This window comes from Festucalex cinctus, chromosome 14 (assembly GCF_051991245.1).
Source record: "Festucalex cinctus isolate MCC-2025b chromosome 14, RoL_Fcin_1.0, whole genome shotgun sequence".
In the NCBI taxonomy this organism is placed as follows: Eukaryota; Metazoa; Chordata; class Actinopteri; order Syngnathiformes; family Syngnathidae; genus Festucalex; species Festucalex cinctus.
In genome coordinates, this window is record NC_135424.1 from 21,677,378 (window position 1) to 21,693,293 (window position 15,916).

The 15,916-nt window shown below is 40.0% G+C and overlaps 2 protein-coding genes across 7 annotated transcripts in view; one reads left to right on the forward strand and one right to left on the reverse strand.

Annotated features, from left to right (window-relative positions):
• kif20ba (kinesin family member 20Ba) overlaps nt 1-15,916 on the reverse strand; it is a 209,833-nt gene that overhangs the window by 21,350 nt on the left and 172,567 nt on the right. For all 3 annotated transcript variants that reach the window (XM_077494502.1, XM_077494504.1, XM_077494501.1), the window contains exons 18-26: nt 8,468-8,812; nt 7,024-7,596; nt 5,785-6,023; nt 5,012-5,150; nt 4,805-4,927; nt 4,565-4,625; nt 2,400-2,525; nt 1,908-2,041; nt 981-1,136 (exon numbers count right to left, since the gene is read on the reverse strand). In XM_077494502.1, the coding sequence (XP_077350628.1) occupies nt 981-1,136; nt 1,908-2,041; nt 2,400-2,525; nt 4,565-4,625; nt 4,805-4,927; nt 5,012-5,150; nt 5,785-6,023; nt 7,024-7,596; nt 8,468-8,812 (1,896 nt within the window). The remainder of the gene's footprint in view (nt 1-980; nt 1,137-1,907; nt 2,042-2,399; nt 2,526-4,564; nt 4,626-4,804; nt 4,928-5,011; nt 5,151-5,784; nt 6,024-7,023; nt 7,597-8,467; nt 8,813-15,916) is intronic.
• The window catches only part of LOC144000837 (high affinity choline transporter 1-like), a 198,538-nt gene that overhangs the window by 1,146 nt on the left and 181,476 nt on the right, over nt 1-15,916 (forward strand). Inside the window, exon 1 of one of the 4 annotated variants that reach the window (XM_077494506.1) lies at nt 330-1,384. The exons of 1 other annotated variant lie outside the window; for it this stretch is intronic. In XM_077494506.1, coding sequence (XP_077350632.1) covers nt 1,217-1,384 — 168 coding nt within the window. In that variant the 5' untranslated portion in view covers nt 330-1,216. Of the gene's footprint in view, nt 1-329; nt 1,540-15,916 lie in introns of those variants that run through there. 2 more of the 4 variants (XM_077494505.1, XM_077494508.1) reach the window with 2 other exon arrangements.

Below are 15,916 nucleotides of genomic sequence, written 5' to 3' on the forward strand. Positions count from 1 at the left end.
GCATAACGCCTTATGATATAAGAAGTCCAAACAGCGCCGACAAATCACGGATCCAATAAATTTTCAGCTCGCGAAATAGCCTATATAATGCAATTTAACACCGTAACTAAAGAGGGGTTTAAAAAAAAAAAAAAAGGTTCCGCAAACATGGTGAAGGCAGCTGCCTTAAACGAGTGGACCAGGCTGCTCCTGCTGCTACTACTACTTCTACTACTACTAATACTAGTGATGATGATGATGATGATGATAATGATAATAATAATAATAATAATAATAATAATAATAGTTAAAATGTCTCATTTATGGTTCAAACAAATCTCATTACATTTCAGATCAGACTTACCACCTAAAAAGTGACTTATTTTTAGACAATTTTCATCTATTATAATGCTTATGACAATAATTTAATTATAAATAAAATAAATATTCATGGTAAGATCATATGTAGTTTTTGCATTGGAATAAAACATTAAAGGAGTAGTTCACCCCCCGAATGACTTTTTTCTATTGATTACTCTTGCCATGGAGACTTGAGTACAGTGCAATATTTTATTTTTTGTATTTGCCACATTCCTAAGACAAAAATTTGATTTGGAAAAAAAATGACTCCCATTCATTACAACGGAGACCAAATGTAATGCTCGTTTAATATTGTAAAGCGATTTGGGCACCAAAGCGCTATATAAAAAGCAGTCTATTTATATGAGTACGATAGTGTCATGGTGAGTTCAACAAATTCTTCCCAAACCGCTATTCAAGTCATCTGGTGAAAATTCTTCCATTTTTAATATTGCAATATACATCGCAGACCCAAAAAAATTGCAATGTCAGTTTTTTCCAATAGTGCAGCCCCCCAAAAATGTAATGTGTTGAATGGTTTCTATGCCACGTTTCAAATGAAGACGTGATGGCATTTTTGTACCAAAATCATGCAAATGATGATGAATATTCCAAGAAGATTGATCACGTTTGCATCTCACCAGCTGGGCCTGCCGGGCCAGGTAGCGCTCTCGGTCCTCGGCAAACTTTTTCATTTCCTGCTTGCGCTTGTCCTCCGCCTCCTTGATCTGACCAATCAGAGCCATCTTGTCCTCCTGCCACTTGTGGCGGTCCAACAGCTGCTTCTCCTCAAACAGCTGGATCAGAAACCAGCAAAAATAAATAAACAAACGCTTGTGAATACTGTCATAAGTTATGCATTAAGTCATCATGTCACATGGCTGACGAGGGGCGGAGATATTCCACAAAGTCAACTGTATTGATGTTGCAACTTGAGCTGGTTGCACGTCAAAAGGACAGACGGCGTCATCATCAAAAGGTTGGACTTGGCAAGAAGAATTTTCCAGAGACAGCAAACACGCACGCACCTGCCGTCACTCTCAAGGTAAGCTGAGCGTGATTCTGTGCCGGCCGTCGCAAGACAACGACCGATGTAGCAGGCAGTCCACGGGTCACATCGGACCTCCGCCAAACCCAAAATCATTTTTCCGACATTGTCGCTTGCCATCCTGGAACGCCGACAGGTCAATGAACTCTCTGGTTAGTTTTGCCCTTAAAAAAAATAACTGCCTCCCTCTTTAAATTTGTACAACGACGTAACGTGACCTTAAACTTTCTCATGTAAGTTGACCTTCGTTCTTTCGACCGCTAACTTGGCCTGCACATTCATTACACATCTAGTGAACCATAATGAACACACCTTCTAAACACTTGTTAACTTCAATTTAATAAGAGAATAGCTGCACTGTACTGTATACTAGTAATCAATTAAATCAATCAAACAAACAAATTTGATTTGTATATCACCTTTCATACATGATGTTGCCTTGGATGCTTTTTCGACATGATTAAGTTCATGGCTTTATGAACACTTTGCCAGTCAAATCAATCAACTTGCCGTTGGTTACCTTGAGGCTCTGGTGGGCACTGGCAGCTTCCTGTTTGGCCTGCTGGAGGTCATGTGACCAGTCGTCTGTGCTTGGGCTCGCATGGCCGCCGCCGCCGTTTTGCTGCCTCAGCATCTTCTTCACTTGCTCCAACTCTGAACAAAAACAAGCTGAGGATTAGGGCTGCTGTCAATTGGCTCAAGTTATAGCAGTGTTTCTCAAATAGTGCGGTGGTGGTGGGGGGCTGTGATGCCAGCAGGGAACATACTTTTTTTTTTTTGCTGCCGTACTAGAATAACGTGTAATTGCACATCCTTTACACAAGGTGGCAGTGATGCTGTCATTGTCAGACACCGCACGTACTACGAGAACAGTCCTGTGTGTTTCCCTCCTCCAACACACCTGAATCGAATGATCAGGATTATTATCAGGTTTCTGCAGAGTTTGCCAATGATCTGACCCTTGCAATCAGGTGTGTCGGAGGAGGGAAATCTCCAAAAAGGGACGTCATACCGTTGCTGAGTTCTTGCACGAGCTGGACTTTCTGGTCCAGCATGCGGTCCATCTGCTCCTGTGTTTCCTCCTGCTCCACGAGAGCCGAGCGCATGTCGTCCACCAGCCGCTCTTTGGCTTGCAGCTCTGTTACAAGTTCAAGTGGGATCAGAGAGGTCGGTCGTCAGCATATTTGCAGACTCGAGAGACAACAAATGTCTGAATATTGCTGTTATTGAATGTGGCTTGGGATGTACTGAATAGCTTAATTAGACAAGGTTCTTCAAACTTAATATATCCTGAATATTTCATTGACAAAAATGGTGAAAATCACAACATGGTTAGTATGGTCAACAGTTTTAATTTTTTTTTTTGTGTAAATGTTGGTCCTGAGTTGGCTGCTGAAATTCCAAATCATGGAGTTAATAACTCTACCTCGACCATCACACATAATCCGCTGTCACTGTTCCTCTCGGCAACAAGTGAACAGGAAGTGACAAGTGTTGTCCTGAAATGTAAAAGTAAATGTACTACAGATTGCCATGACATTGATATGTTTTTAGTTCAACATGTTATTGTAAATATTGCAAAGCCCCTGACTTATATATGTAATTTATCATTTCAATCTGGTTTCTTTCCAAATAAAATGAAAATCGCAAAAGTCATACCACTCTTCAAAAATGGAAGCAAACACAGTTTTACAAATTATAGACCAATTTCTTTATTGCCACAATGTTAAAAAAAATTACTGTAATTTTATTGCCAATTAATCTACAACAGTTATTTAAACTAAAAGAGTTAGTTCATAATTTGAGAGGATATGGAGAATTTATAATACCAAAGTTTTTGTGTGTCAGTATGTGGTGTGAAATATTGGAATAGTCTGAGTACACAACATAAGCAATCCCAAAATATTTTCAGATTTAAAATGTTATATAAAAACATGGTTTGGTCACAATATGTCAGAGGACCTTGAGTTTATAAATACTTGGTGCAAATGTTGTTATTGTGTATTACTAAAGTAGATATGTATGTTTGTCTTATTCTTGGAATATATAATGTATTACCATTGTTGGTATGAACCATAAGAATGTGATATCGTTACCAATGATAACATCACCATTATTAACACATTAATGGTATGCCATTATATTGTTTATATATTGATAAAAAGATTCTTAAGATAGAAATACTGTAATTTGCAGGAAGTACTGTATATTTGTGTTTTTATAGATTAGAGACTGGGGTGGGATTAAATAAGTTTTCTTCTCCCCACTCCCTTTCAGGTAGAATCAAATTTTCCTCTCTTTTCTCTTTATGTGTTTATTTTTTTCTATTCTTATTATGAAACTACAGCATGAATTGTTGCTTCTGTGTTCAACTGTGTATGCTATTGCCTGAAATAAATGAAAATAATGATGATGATGATGACATGGAAGTCAGCATGTGTGACGTATACATCCTTGGAGCATACGTGTGTGGCGTGCAGGTGACAATGCGGCTTTGACATTGGATTTTGTTCAGGAATTGCCAGTAAGTTAATGAGCTTGAAATGAAAATTGCAAAAACGACGCTGGTGTGGGCAGTTTATCAAGATGACACCAATGAAAGGACAGCAACTTGGGCCCTACACGCACCTAGCTCGCTTAGCTATAAGATGGCACTGGTCCCACACAAGCAGGATGGATAACAGATTTCTCCAACGCAAAAGCAGCTGCTGGGTTCTTCAGATTTTGTCCAGAATGACTTTGATAACTTCATTTGACTTTGACTTTTCATGAACAATTAATACCTTGAAACTCATTGCACTTGCTGCAGACTGAAGAAGACATCATGTGCGTGCGCTGAGAAAATCGGTAACGACCAATCACGGCTCCCCTGGTTTCTGAGTTTATTCAGCAAACTGAGCCATGATTGGTTGTTACCCGTTTCCACAGCACAGGTGATGTCATCTTCAGTCGCAAAATATTAATTGTTCATGAAAAATAATGAAGTTGTCACATGTATCCCTTTTAGCCCTCCTGTTGTTCTCAACAATTCAATCACATTTGAACTTGTGGGTCAATTGACCCCAAGGACATTAGGAGGGTTAAAGTAAGTCATTTGAAAGTTAAAAGAAAGATTTGTCAGGATGGAGAAACATTTACACCAACGCCTGGGGGAAAAAAAAAAAAAAAAAGTGTCACCTTGACGAGCTTGATGGTACAGCTGCAGTGTCTCGCCATGCTTCTTCCCCGCTGGCTGCTCCTTTAGAAAGAAAGCGTCAAGCAGCATTTAGGGAATAGATAAGGTGGACCCATCGAGGCACACAAGATTTCAACACATTTTTGAAAAACGCGTTCACATTGCTGAAAGTCATCCATTACTGTATATGACAAATGTGTTGCTGGTAATTAAGGAGAATGCATGAACGTTTGAAAACTCACGGCCTTGAGTTGCTGGATGGTTCTGTCTCGGTTGCCCAGGTCCGACTGAAGCTGCTTCTTCACCTTATCCGCATCTGACAGTTTCTGTCTCAAGAGCCTCTCTTCTTCTTTCATGGTGGCAATCTGCAGGAAAGCGTCCGTCAGCTCCGTCCGTCATCCTCGTCACGTCTGACAACAAGTGTTTGTGCGATATGTTGTCCAACGTACGTCTTTGTGGACCTGCTGCATCTGCTTCTTGTAATCGGCCAACTTCTCTCGGAGGTCGGCAGAGTCCTCTTCCTTTCTTTCCAGATCCGAAATCAGACTGGCCACTTTGTCTGAGTCCTGCTTTGCCAGTTCCTTCAGTCTGGAAGAACACGTTGGTGCAAAGACTAGAATAAGGGACGGGCAATAAGGCCTTTAAAAAATAAATAAATAAATAAATAAATCATTTTTTTTGTTTCTCATAGCTGAAATTTTCACTTCCCTTCTCGTAAAAAGAAAAGCTGACTAAGACATGATTTTAAACAGGTTTTGTCCTTCTGATTATTTTCCCTTCTGCTACCGACCAAGTTCGGAATCATTTCGACCCCATCGACCTACGCAGAAATAGACAATGAATATAATTTGAAATGTGAACGAGCCATGAAACTGCAAGACCCTCTTTTGTTACTTTGAGTTGTTGAGGTGAGACGAGCAACCTTTGCTTATTATTTGACTTTGGAAATGTTCAAGCATCGTGGACTGACTGCGATAACCTTCCACCGGTTCCTTTCTTGTCACATGTACAACAATGTGAAAATCATTTCCTTCAGTACGTCTGCTTTTTAACAGGAATTACTCGAGGTTTTCCACATCGATTGTGCTTTTGTCAGCGAGCTGCTCTCTGTCGGAAAGCAGGTTGGCAAGTGGATGACATTTATTTAAAAAAAAAAAAAAAAAAAAAAAAAAAAGACGTCTCACTCAAGTGAAAAGAATTGGTGAAATGGATGGGCGCTTACTTGGTGATCTGAAGGGCTCTCTTGTCCAGCTCGGCGTCCTTCTGCTCGATGGCCTCGTGTGCCACGGCCAGCAACTCCCGGCGCCGCTCGGCCTCCCTATGCCGACACTCCTGGAGCACCTGCACGTTGTCATCGTCGTCCTCCTCGCGACGCTCGCGCAGCTTCTTCTGCAGAGCCGCCGTCTGCGCCATTTGCTCCCGCAGCTTGCACTCCAGCTCTGCCGCGTTCGGACCCTCCGTCTGGAGCGGAACGGTAAAAAATTGTTCAACCTTTCCAAGGATGCTCACTAAATGAGCAAAATGATCATCATTATTTTGATGAATATTCTCATGAATTATTATGAAGCACACTTATTTATGTCATCTGCATTTTTGCAGCACTACTTTTCCACAAACATTATGTATGTAAATAAACACTTTGTAGCTCAAAAATGTTCATACAGTCATGATGAATGGATGATCATTTTAAAAGGAACGATCATTTAAAAAAAAAAAAAAAAAGTTTGAAAGTGACTACATGCTGAGTAGGGATATAACGATATCAAAACATCACAATATGATAATATCACTATATGAAGGTCACAGTATGATAATAATCACGATAACGTGGGGAGTTTGGTTGGTAATATAAAAAGGCACAATATTGGGGGGGGGGGGGGAAGCTCATACTAAAAACCACAAAATATTGTACAAAACAGAAATGCCAATGAACAACCTATAATCTCTCATAAGACTTAATATTGAGACATTTACTTACTAATGCATGCACATAGAGTTTTTCCGCAAATTGAGTCTGTTCACAAGCAATTCCCCTTCATCTGATCATTAGCGTGGATTTGAAACATAGAAGGGCCAAAACATGCCTTGTGAACATTAAACTGCAAATTAGCCACCATTAGAACTTCACAAATGGAAATCAACCCGACTTTTTTGAACAGATGCTTTTACTACAGTGGCTTCTCAATGACGATATTGTGGCAATTTTAATATTGTGATATCACAATGTTGTCTATACTGTTACATCCGTAACACTAAGTGACAGAATGTAATTTTCTTGTTGAACGCCACTTGTTCTGAAAGCGTGCTTGCATTCATTCATTCATTCATTCATTCATTCATTCATTCATTCATCAGTTGCTTTTTTTTTTTTGTGAATGGGGAGAATTGTGAGGCCTTTCATCATTGTGTGTTTTTTTTTTTTGGAGGGCGGCCTCTCCTCACATTGCTAAGGTGAGCTCACCTGAGGCGTATGCAGCTCATCCGTTTGGACCTCCTCATCTTTCCGCAACTGACAAGTCTCCTCCTCGGTCTTCAAGGACGCCGCTTGAGCCCGAAGGTCTGAGTTGACCTTCGCGAGGTCGCCTTCAGCTGCAGATCTTGCGGCGTTCGCTTCCTGTAATTCCATCTTCAGCCGCTCTGTTGTGCACTCTTGCTCGCTGATCTTCTGTTGAAGGCGCCAACACGACGCTTCCTGTTCATGCAGTTCCCGGCCGACATCCTCCAGCCGCTTCCCGGACGTTTCCTGCTGTTGTTGCAGCTTCTCTTGGAGCTGTTGGACTAGCTGGCGTTGCTCCCGGAACTCCTTGGCTCGATGGCCGACCATCTCCCGCAGCTGCTCCAGCGAGAGAGGCAACGTCTGGCTCTCGCTTGCTGCGCTTTCTCGGGCCGTACCTTCACCGAGGGCGGCGGGCGCATCTGCGGTCCGGAGGTCCCGGCTGAGGCTGGCGATGTGGGCCGATGTCTCTCGGAGTTGCTCCTGCGCGGCTTGGAACTGAATGGACGCTTGTTCTGCTCGAAGGGTCTCATCGGCCACCTGCGCTCATTTCAACAAAACATCATCATTCATCATCACTAGTGTTGTCATAGCAACAAGCACCTCTTGTGATGTCATTCACTCACAAAAAGTTTGCACTTTGGGGTGGAATTTCAGGATGAAGGCTTTCGAGCACGCAGATGCAGAAGAATGCTGGTGAATGGCACTTGATTTCGATTGTGCTTTTCCACCTTATAAGGCCCGCGCAGCGCTTTACATTTGACTCCTCATTCACCAGCTGATGAGGAGCAACTGAAAAAGGGTTCACTATCTTGTATCTTAAGGACACTTCGACGTGGTCACAATAGCATGAGATCGAGCCCACAATCTCGGGGTTGCGAGACAACCACTCTACCACTGATCCACGCCATCCCGAGAAGGTCTCTCGTGCCGATACTGTCGTAGCTACACTCACAAAGGCAGGAGAGCGGCACGTGTGACTCCACGTTCTTTCAATGGCTCCAAACAAGTGTGCAGAGATAAGAAACACCAAAGGTCACAGCGATATCACAGCTTAGCTCAAGTCACTTATGTGTGCCAAAGAGGCCTACATGGAACCAAGCTAAATGCACTTGAACCTTTACAGCTGAATTTCATCTCCCACACCTAACTGGACCGTTTCTCTACTTTTTGCTCAACAAGGAGCCGAACGACAGGTTTTTGATTGGAGAACATTTCCAAGAATGCCTTTCTGTGACTCTTCCAGTCTCTCTGCAGCAAGCTGTTGATAACACTAAGCGCTGTTTGAAGACTCGGGCCGTTGATTGGGTGTCAAAATGGCAAGACTGGCAGTCTGCAGTCCTCGCAGCAACATTCGCATTTCACATTCATCCTGGAACTTCAGCCCCAATCCCAATTTGCGTAATTCCACCTGTTGTTGCGACGCTTGCAACTCAGCCGTTAGCTTCTCAAGGTGCTCCTGCAGCCTGCCGACTTCTTCTTTGCTCTTCCTCTCCCGCTCCAGCATTTCCTCTCCGCGTCTCTTGTCGGCGTCGCGGGTCATCCGGGTGTCTTCCTCTCTGGCATTTTGAGCCTCCTCCAGGGCCACCAGCGTTTGCAATGGGCGGCACCTCAAGTCCCGCAGAGCGGCGTCGGCCTCTTCCTTGGATTTGCTGACCTCCTGCAGGGCCTCCTCCGTCTCCTGGAGCTTCTTTGCCAAAGCGCTGACAGCGTCCTCGTGGCTTGCTCGCTTCTCGCCAAGGCCGGGCTGTGCTGTCTACATGCCGCAAAGTAGAAAAAGTGCAGCAAAAAAACAGACTCAAAAAGCGAGAAGATTTGTGAACGTGGCTGCAGAAAGGAAATGTAGACATCATAAAAAGTTTTTAGCGGCAGTGCATGAAAAAGCAAAAGCACTTGTTTTCACAGGACGTCTCATTTTCAAGAATGTTTACTTGGCAGTGCAAAGATTAAGTCAGCTTCCTTCCTTTAGTCCTGAACTTGAACATCTTGTAACTTGTTTTTTTTCCCCCATCAATAAACAATATCATATCGTCAGAGTGGTTATTAGTGCGCCCTCCAGTGGACAACAGTAACTTTTGAACCCCCTGATGGGTCACGTGTTGGACACGTCACCCCTGGAGAATTTTCAAGAAAGAAAATGAATTTGGTGCCTTTTTAGAAAAGCAAAATTGTGAAAAAAGTGCTGCACTATTATAACGAATTTGACGGGGTTTCCTTTTGTACACTTTGAAAATATTGAAGAGAAAAAAAGAAAGCCACTTTGGAAAGAAGTTATAACAAGAACAAAGTGAATGGTTTTGCGGTTGCACTGTAGCAGAATCTGTGTCATCATCTACAGTACACGTTACTCAACAAAAGCGGGCGGGCGTGAGGTTAAAAACTAGTGTTGTTTCGATACCCGTTTTTTGGCCCTCGATACTGATTCCGATACCCAGCTTTGTAGTATCGGCCGATGCATAATACATACCGATATCTTCTTCTTCTTCTTTCGGCTACATGTCCTCTTTAACTACATCCATAAACCGCCTCTTTGGTCTTCCTCTCGATCTTCTGCCTGGCATTTGAAAACTCAGCATCCTTCTTCCAATATAGTCACTCTCTCCCCTCTGGACATGTCCAAACCATCTAAGTCTAGCCTCTCTGACTTTATCTCCAAAGCTTCTAACATGTGCTGTCCCTCTGATGTACTCATTCTTGATCCTATCCAACCTGGTCACTCCCAAAGAGAATCTCAGCATCTTCATCTCTGCCACCTCCAGCTCTGCCTCCTGTCTTTTTCTCAGTGGCACTGTCTCCAGACCAAACAACATTGCTGGTCTCACCACAGTTTTATAAACCTTTCCTTTCATTTTAGCTGAAACTTTTCTATCACACATCACACCTGACACTTTTCTCCACCCGTTCCAGCCTGCCTGCACACGCTTCTTCACTTCTTTTCCACACTCTCCATTGCTCTGGACTGTAGACCCTAAATACTTAAACTCCTCCACCTTCTTGGTCTCTTCTCCCTGTCACCTCACTCTTCCACTTGGGTCCCTCTCATTCACACACAGATACTCAGTCTTGCTACGGCTAACCTTCATTCCCCTCCTTTCCAGGGCAAACCTCCACGCCTCTAGCTTCTCCTCCACCTGTTCCCTGCTCTCATACAGATCACTATGTCATCTGCAAACATCACAGTCCATGGGGATTCCTGTCTAACCTCATCTGTCATCCTGTCCATTACCATTGCGAACAAGAAGGGGCTCAGAGCTGATCCCTGATGTAGTCCCACCTCCACCTTGAACTCCGCCGTCACACCTACAGTACACCTCACCACTGTCTTACAGTCCTCATACATGTCCTGCACCACTTGAACATACTTCTCCGCCACTCCAGACTTCCTCATACAAAACCACAGTTCCTCTCTGGGCACCCTGTCATAAGCTTTCTCCAGGTCAACAAAGACACAATGCAGCTCCTTCTGACCTTGTCTGTACTTTTCAATCAACATCCTCAAAGCAAATACTGGTACTTTTTTTTTAAATAATTAATTAATTTATTTATTTATTTATTTATTTATTTTTTTTGGGGGGGGGGGCATGAAACCATACTGCTGCTCATAAATCTGCCCTCAGTCTAGCTTCCACTACTCTTTCCCATAGTTTCATTGTGTGGCTCATCAGCTTTATTCCTCTGTAGTTGCCACAATTCTGCACGTCTCCCTTGTTCTTAAAAATGGGTACCAGCACACTTCTCCTCCATTCCTCAGGCATTTTCTCACTATCTAAGATCCTGTTGAACAACCCAGTCAGAAATTCTACTGCTACCACTCCTAGACACTTCATACCTCCAAAGGTATATCATCAGGACCGAGTGCCTTTCCACTCTTCATCCTCTTCAATGCCCTTCTCACTTCACCCTTACTAATCTTTGCTACTTCCTGGTCCACAACAGTCGCCCCTTCTACTCTTCGTTCTCTCTCATTTTCCTCATTCATCAACTCTTCAAAGTACTCTTTCCATCTTCCCATCACACCGCTGGCATCTGTCAACACTCTTCCATCCCTATCCTTTATTACCCTAACCTGCTGCACATCCTTCCCATCTCATCTCTTTGCCTTGCCAACCTGTATAGATCAGTCTCTCCCTCCTTACTGTCCAACCGAGCATAGAAGCATTGTACTGTAATTCCATTTTGAATGGAATTACAAAAATAAATGATCTTTTCCATTATATTGTTTTTGTTTTTTTAAAGGATCTATCTGTACTCTATTTACAATACATTCATGAAACCAATTTTTTTTTATTTTTTTTGCCGCAGCAAAGCCTCTTTTGATTGGCCAACAGAGGATTCATAACAATGCAAGTCTTTGGCAGTAAAAACAAAAATAAAAAACAACATATTTGCCACAAGCTAAAACACTTGAAGTGCATGTAGGCAATAAGCCCCGTCCTATTATTGCTAAGTTCGAACATTTTAAACATAAAGAATTGGTAAAAAGTAAAGGACGGGAGCTCAAAGGGACATCTTTCGGGATGAATGATCAATTCCCAAGAGAGATAAACGAGCGGCGAAAAGTACTGTTTCCTATAATGAAACAAAATAGACAGGAGGGTAAACGGACTTCGATGGTCGTTGATAAATTATATATCGACGGCCAGCTATTCCGAAACCCAACCTCGACCCCTTGGCTGTTCTAACTGACAATTGGTAGAGCCGAGCATTGTGTGATTATTTGACGTATGTATATGTATATGTATGTGTATGTATATGTGTATATATGTATATATATGTATATGTATATGTATGTATATGTATATGTATGGATAATGGGTTACAAAATAGAATATGAATTGATATTATGCATAGGCTATATAGTAATAATAATAATAATAATAATAATAATATAAAAATATATTCTTAAAAAAAAAATTAATAATAATAATAATAATCTCGCTTAGGTCACCATTTACTGGTGTATTGTTATGTTGAATCCCCCACAGATTTCCTTCACACTCACTTCCCCCCACGTTTCTTCACTATTATACTTATCTACTTGCTATCTCTCTCTTTATATAAATTATATAAATTGCCTAATTACTCTTTTGCTATCCTACAATATGTTAATATTAATAAGCAGCTTATATAGATGTATACATAAGACTGAGTCTATATTGCTTGTATGCAGAAATTAGTTCTGGTCTCCTGGAATGTGTGTGGCGCTCGCTCCCAGGCAAAAAGAATAAAAATTTTAGACCATCTCTCAAAATTTAAGGCAGATATTTGTCTCCTACAAGAAATCCACTTACAAAAATCAGAAGAAAAATTATTTATAGATAAAAATTTTAGTCAAGTTTACTCTGCCTCCTATAATAGTAGACAAAGAGGTGTCTCTATACTTATACATAAGAATTTATTCTTTACTCTAAATAATATAGTAACAGATTTAGAGGGCCGATATATTATTATCCAGGTAACTATATTTAATAAAGTATATACAATTGGTAATTTATATGCCCCAAATAATGATGACCCTGATTTTTTCCATGAATTTTTCTCTCGGTTACTCGATTTAGCAACAAATTCTACTATTATTATTGGAGGTGATTTTAACACGGTCTTGAACCCGTTAATAGATCGTTCTAATAATACGATTTATACAAGGCGATTACGATCCGCTAAAGTAATAGATGAACATATGGAGGATTTTGGCCTCAGCGATGGCTGGAGACTTCAAAACCCAACTAAGAAGGAATTTACTTTCTTCTCTGCTGTGCACCGATCATTCTCAAGAATTGATTTTTTCCTTACAAATAATTCTATTGTTGATAAAACTGCTATAAAAATACATTCTATAATTATAAGTGATCATGCACCAGTCTCCCTCACTCTACAAATTGACTCTACCTTTAAACCTCCCCCGATATGGCGTTTTAACATCTCATTACTGAAAGACGTAGAGTTTGATAAAATTATTAGAAGGGAGTGGGCAGATTTTTTGGAAATAAATGACTCTCCAAATATATCTCCATCTCTTCTCTGGGAAGCAGGGAAAGCGGTAATTAGAGGGAAAATTATATCATATTCAACTTATAAAAAGAAACAGGATCAAAAATTAGAAAAATACCTGGAAGATAAAATTAAACAACTAACGGATGAATATGTATTAAACCCAAATAATCAAATATGGATAGAACTACAGAATATAAAAATACAGTTAGATAACATGTTATCTAAAAAGACAGAGTTTATAATACAACAGTTGAGATATAATAATTTTGAACATAATAATAAATCAGGTAAATTCCTGGCAAATCAACTTCAACGGAATCGGGAAAAATCTCTTATAACGGCTATTAAAGATATAAATGGTGAATGCACACAATCACCAGAAGAAATTAACCATATTTTTTATAACTATTATCGAAATCTATACACAGAAATTAATAGACCTAACCCTGAATATATTGAGGGATTCCTAAACAGCTTAAATATACCTCAGTTATCTATTGAACATAAAGATATTCTCGATACCCCGCTTACTATAGATGAGTTGTATCGTGCTTTAGACAGTATGCCTAATGGCAGAGCACCTGGTCCAGACGGCTTTCCGGCTATATTTTTTAAACATTTCTGGTTAATGTTTGCTCCATTATTTCTAAGAGTAGTAACTGAAATTAAAAGTAAAGGTGATATACGTCAAGATATGAATATAGCAGCAATTAAACTTTTATTAAAGCCAGAAAAAGACCCTACCCTCCCGTCAAGTTACCGACCGATATCACTAATTAATACCGATATTAAAATTATCGCTAAGGCCTTGGCATCTCGATTAGAGACGGTAATCTCGACAATTATTCATAGTGATCAAACAGGTTTTATTAAAGGTCGTCATTCTACTAATAATATTAGGAGACTCTTTAACTTGATTAGTATGTCACAGCGGTATGATAAAAAGGCAGTTGTTATTTCGCTGGATGCAGAAAAAGCATTCGATAAAGTTAACTGGTCCTTCCTCTTTGCTGTCTTAAATAAATTCGGCTTCGGGGAGTCATTCATTCAATGGGTCTCAATATTATATGATTCTCCTAAAGCTACAGTTACTACTAATGGGATTACATCACAGAGTTTTACTTTACAAAGGGGAACAAGACAAGGGTGCCCAATGTCTCCTTTATTATTTGCTATATTTATTGAGCCGCTTGCATTAGCTATACGTCAGGATAGACGGATCCAAGGAATCCACTCCGGGACAATAGAACATAAAATTAATCTATATGCCGATGATATATTACTCTATTTAGAAGAACCTGCTATCTCGCTAGGGGAAGCATTTAAATTAATAACTAAATTCTCTCACTTATCAGATTACTCTATTAACTGGACAAAATCAACATTATTACCTATTACAGAAAATTCATGGAATCCTACAAGTCAGGATCCACACTACTCCTTTCCTACAGGTAATTTAAAATACTTAGGTGTTAAAATTTCACCTAAGTTAACTGAATTAACTTCTTTAAATTTTTCACCATTATTGGATAGTATCCGTAGTGACCTGGAGCGCTGGAATAATCTTCCGATCTCTTTAATAGGACGGATAGCTACTATAAAAATGAAAGTTTTACCAAAGATTAATTATTTATTTTCAATGATTCCATTTAAACCTACGTCTAACTGGTTCCAATCGCTGGACTCTGCTATCATAAAATTCTATTGGAATAAAAAAAAAGCCAAAATTAGTCTATCTACTCTTCAGGAAAGTAAATCTAAAGGAGGTTTAGAGGCACCAAACTTTATGTACTATTATTTAGCTAATCAACTACAATATCTTGTGCTATGGACACAACCCAACAGAGATACTAACTGTTGGTTGGAATTGGAGCAGAAGGATTGTAATAATCTTAGACTGTCAGATTTACTCTTTATTACAAAATCAATAAGACGACATAATTGTTTTAAAAACCCAATGATAGCCGCCACCCTGACTGCCTGGTGGAAGGCATTAGAAATTACAAACTCCCAATTGGCGCCCTGTGGGCTCTCTCCCATTTGGCATAACCCCGACTTTCAACTTAATAATCAGTCGTTCCATTTAAGCCTATGGGAGCAGAAAGGAATTACACACCTGCATCATCTGTTCTCAGATAATAAGTTTATATCGTATACAAACTTGGTCCAGAAATATGAAATAAAAAAGGGAAATTTCTTACATTATCTGCAAGTTAAAAATATGGTTAAGAAACAAATCCCAACACTTCAGGATACGCTCCAACTGCCTGTCTTAGCTAAAGATATTATAAAGCTTTCTCCAACAACAATAAAGAAAATATCAAAAATATATAAGTTATTTTTATACACAAATAAAACGTATTTACCGACTTTAAAATGGGAAAAAGACTTGTCTATAGTTCCGGAACCAGACTTTTGGACCCAAATCTGTGAAAATGTATTTAAAATGACCAAACAGACAAATTTGCAACTTATCCAATATAAGATACTTCATAGAACATATATTACACAATATATGATGAAAAAAATGGGACTCTCTGACTCCGACATTTGTCTCCAGTGCTCACAAAACACTGCCGATACTTATCTTCATGCTTTATGGTCATGTACTCCAGTGCTGCATTTCTGGACTAAAATCTTGGAAAAGCTCGCTGATATATTAAACTGTAGGCTTCCTTTATCTCCAAGATTGTGTTTACTAGGTGACTTAACAATAACTGAGCTACCATGTAAACAATCTCAATCTATATTTATAGCCCTTACTATTGCTAAAAAAATAATCCTTGTCAATTGGAAAAATAAACAATCTCTAAATATCGACCACTGGTTAAACTTACTAATAAATTATATCTCAATGGAAAAAATC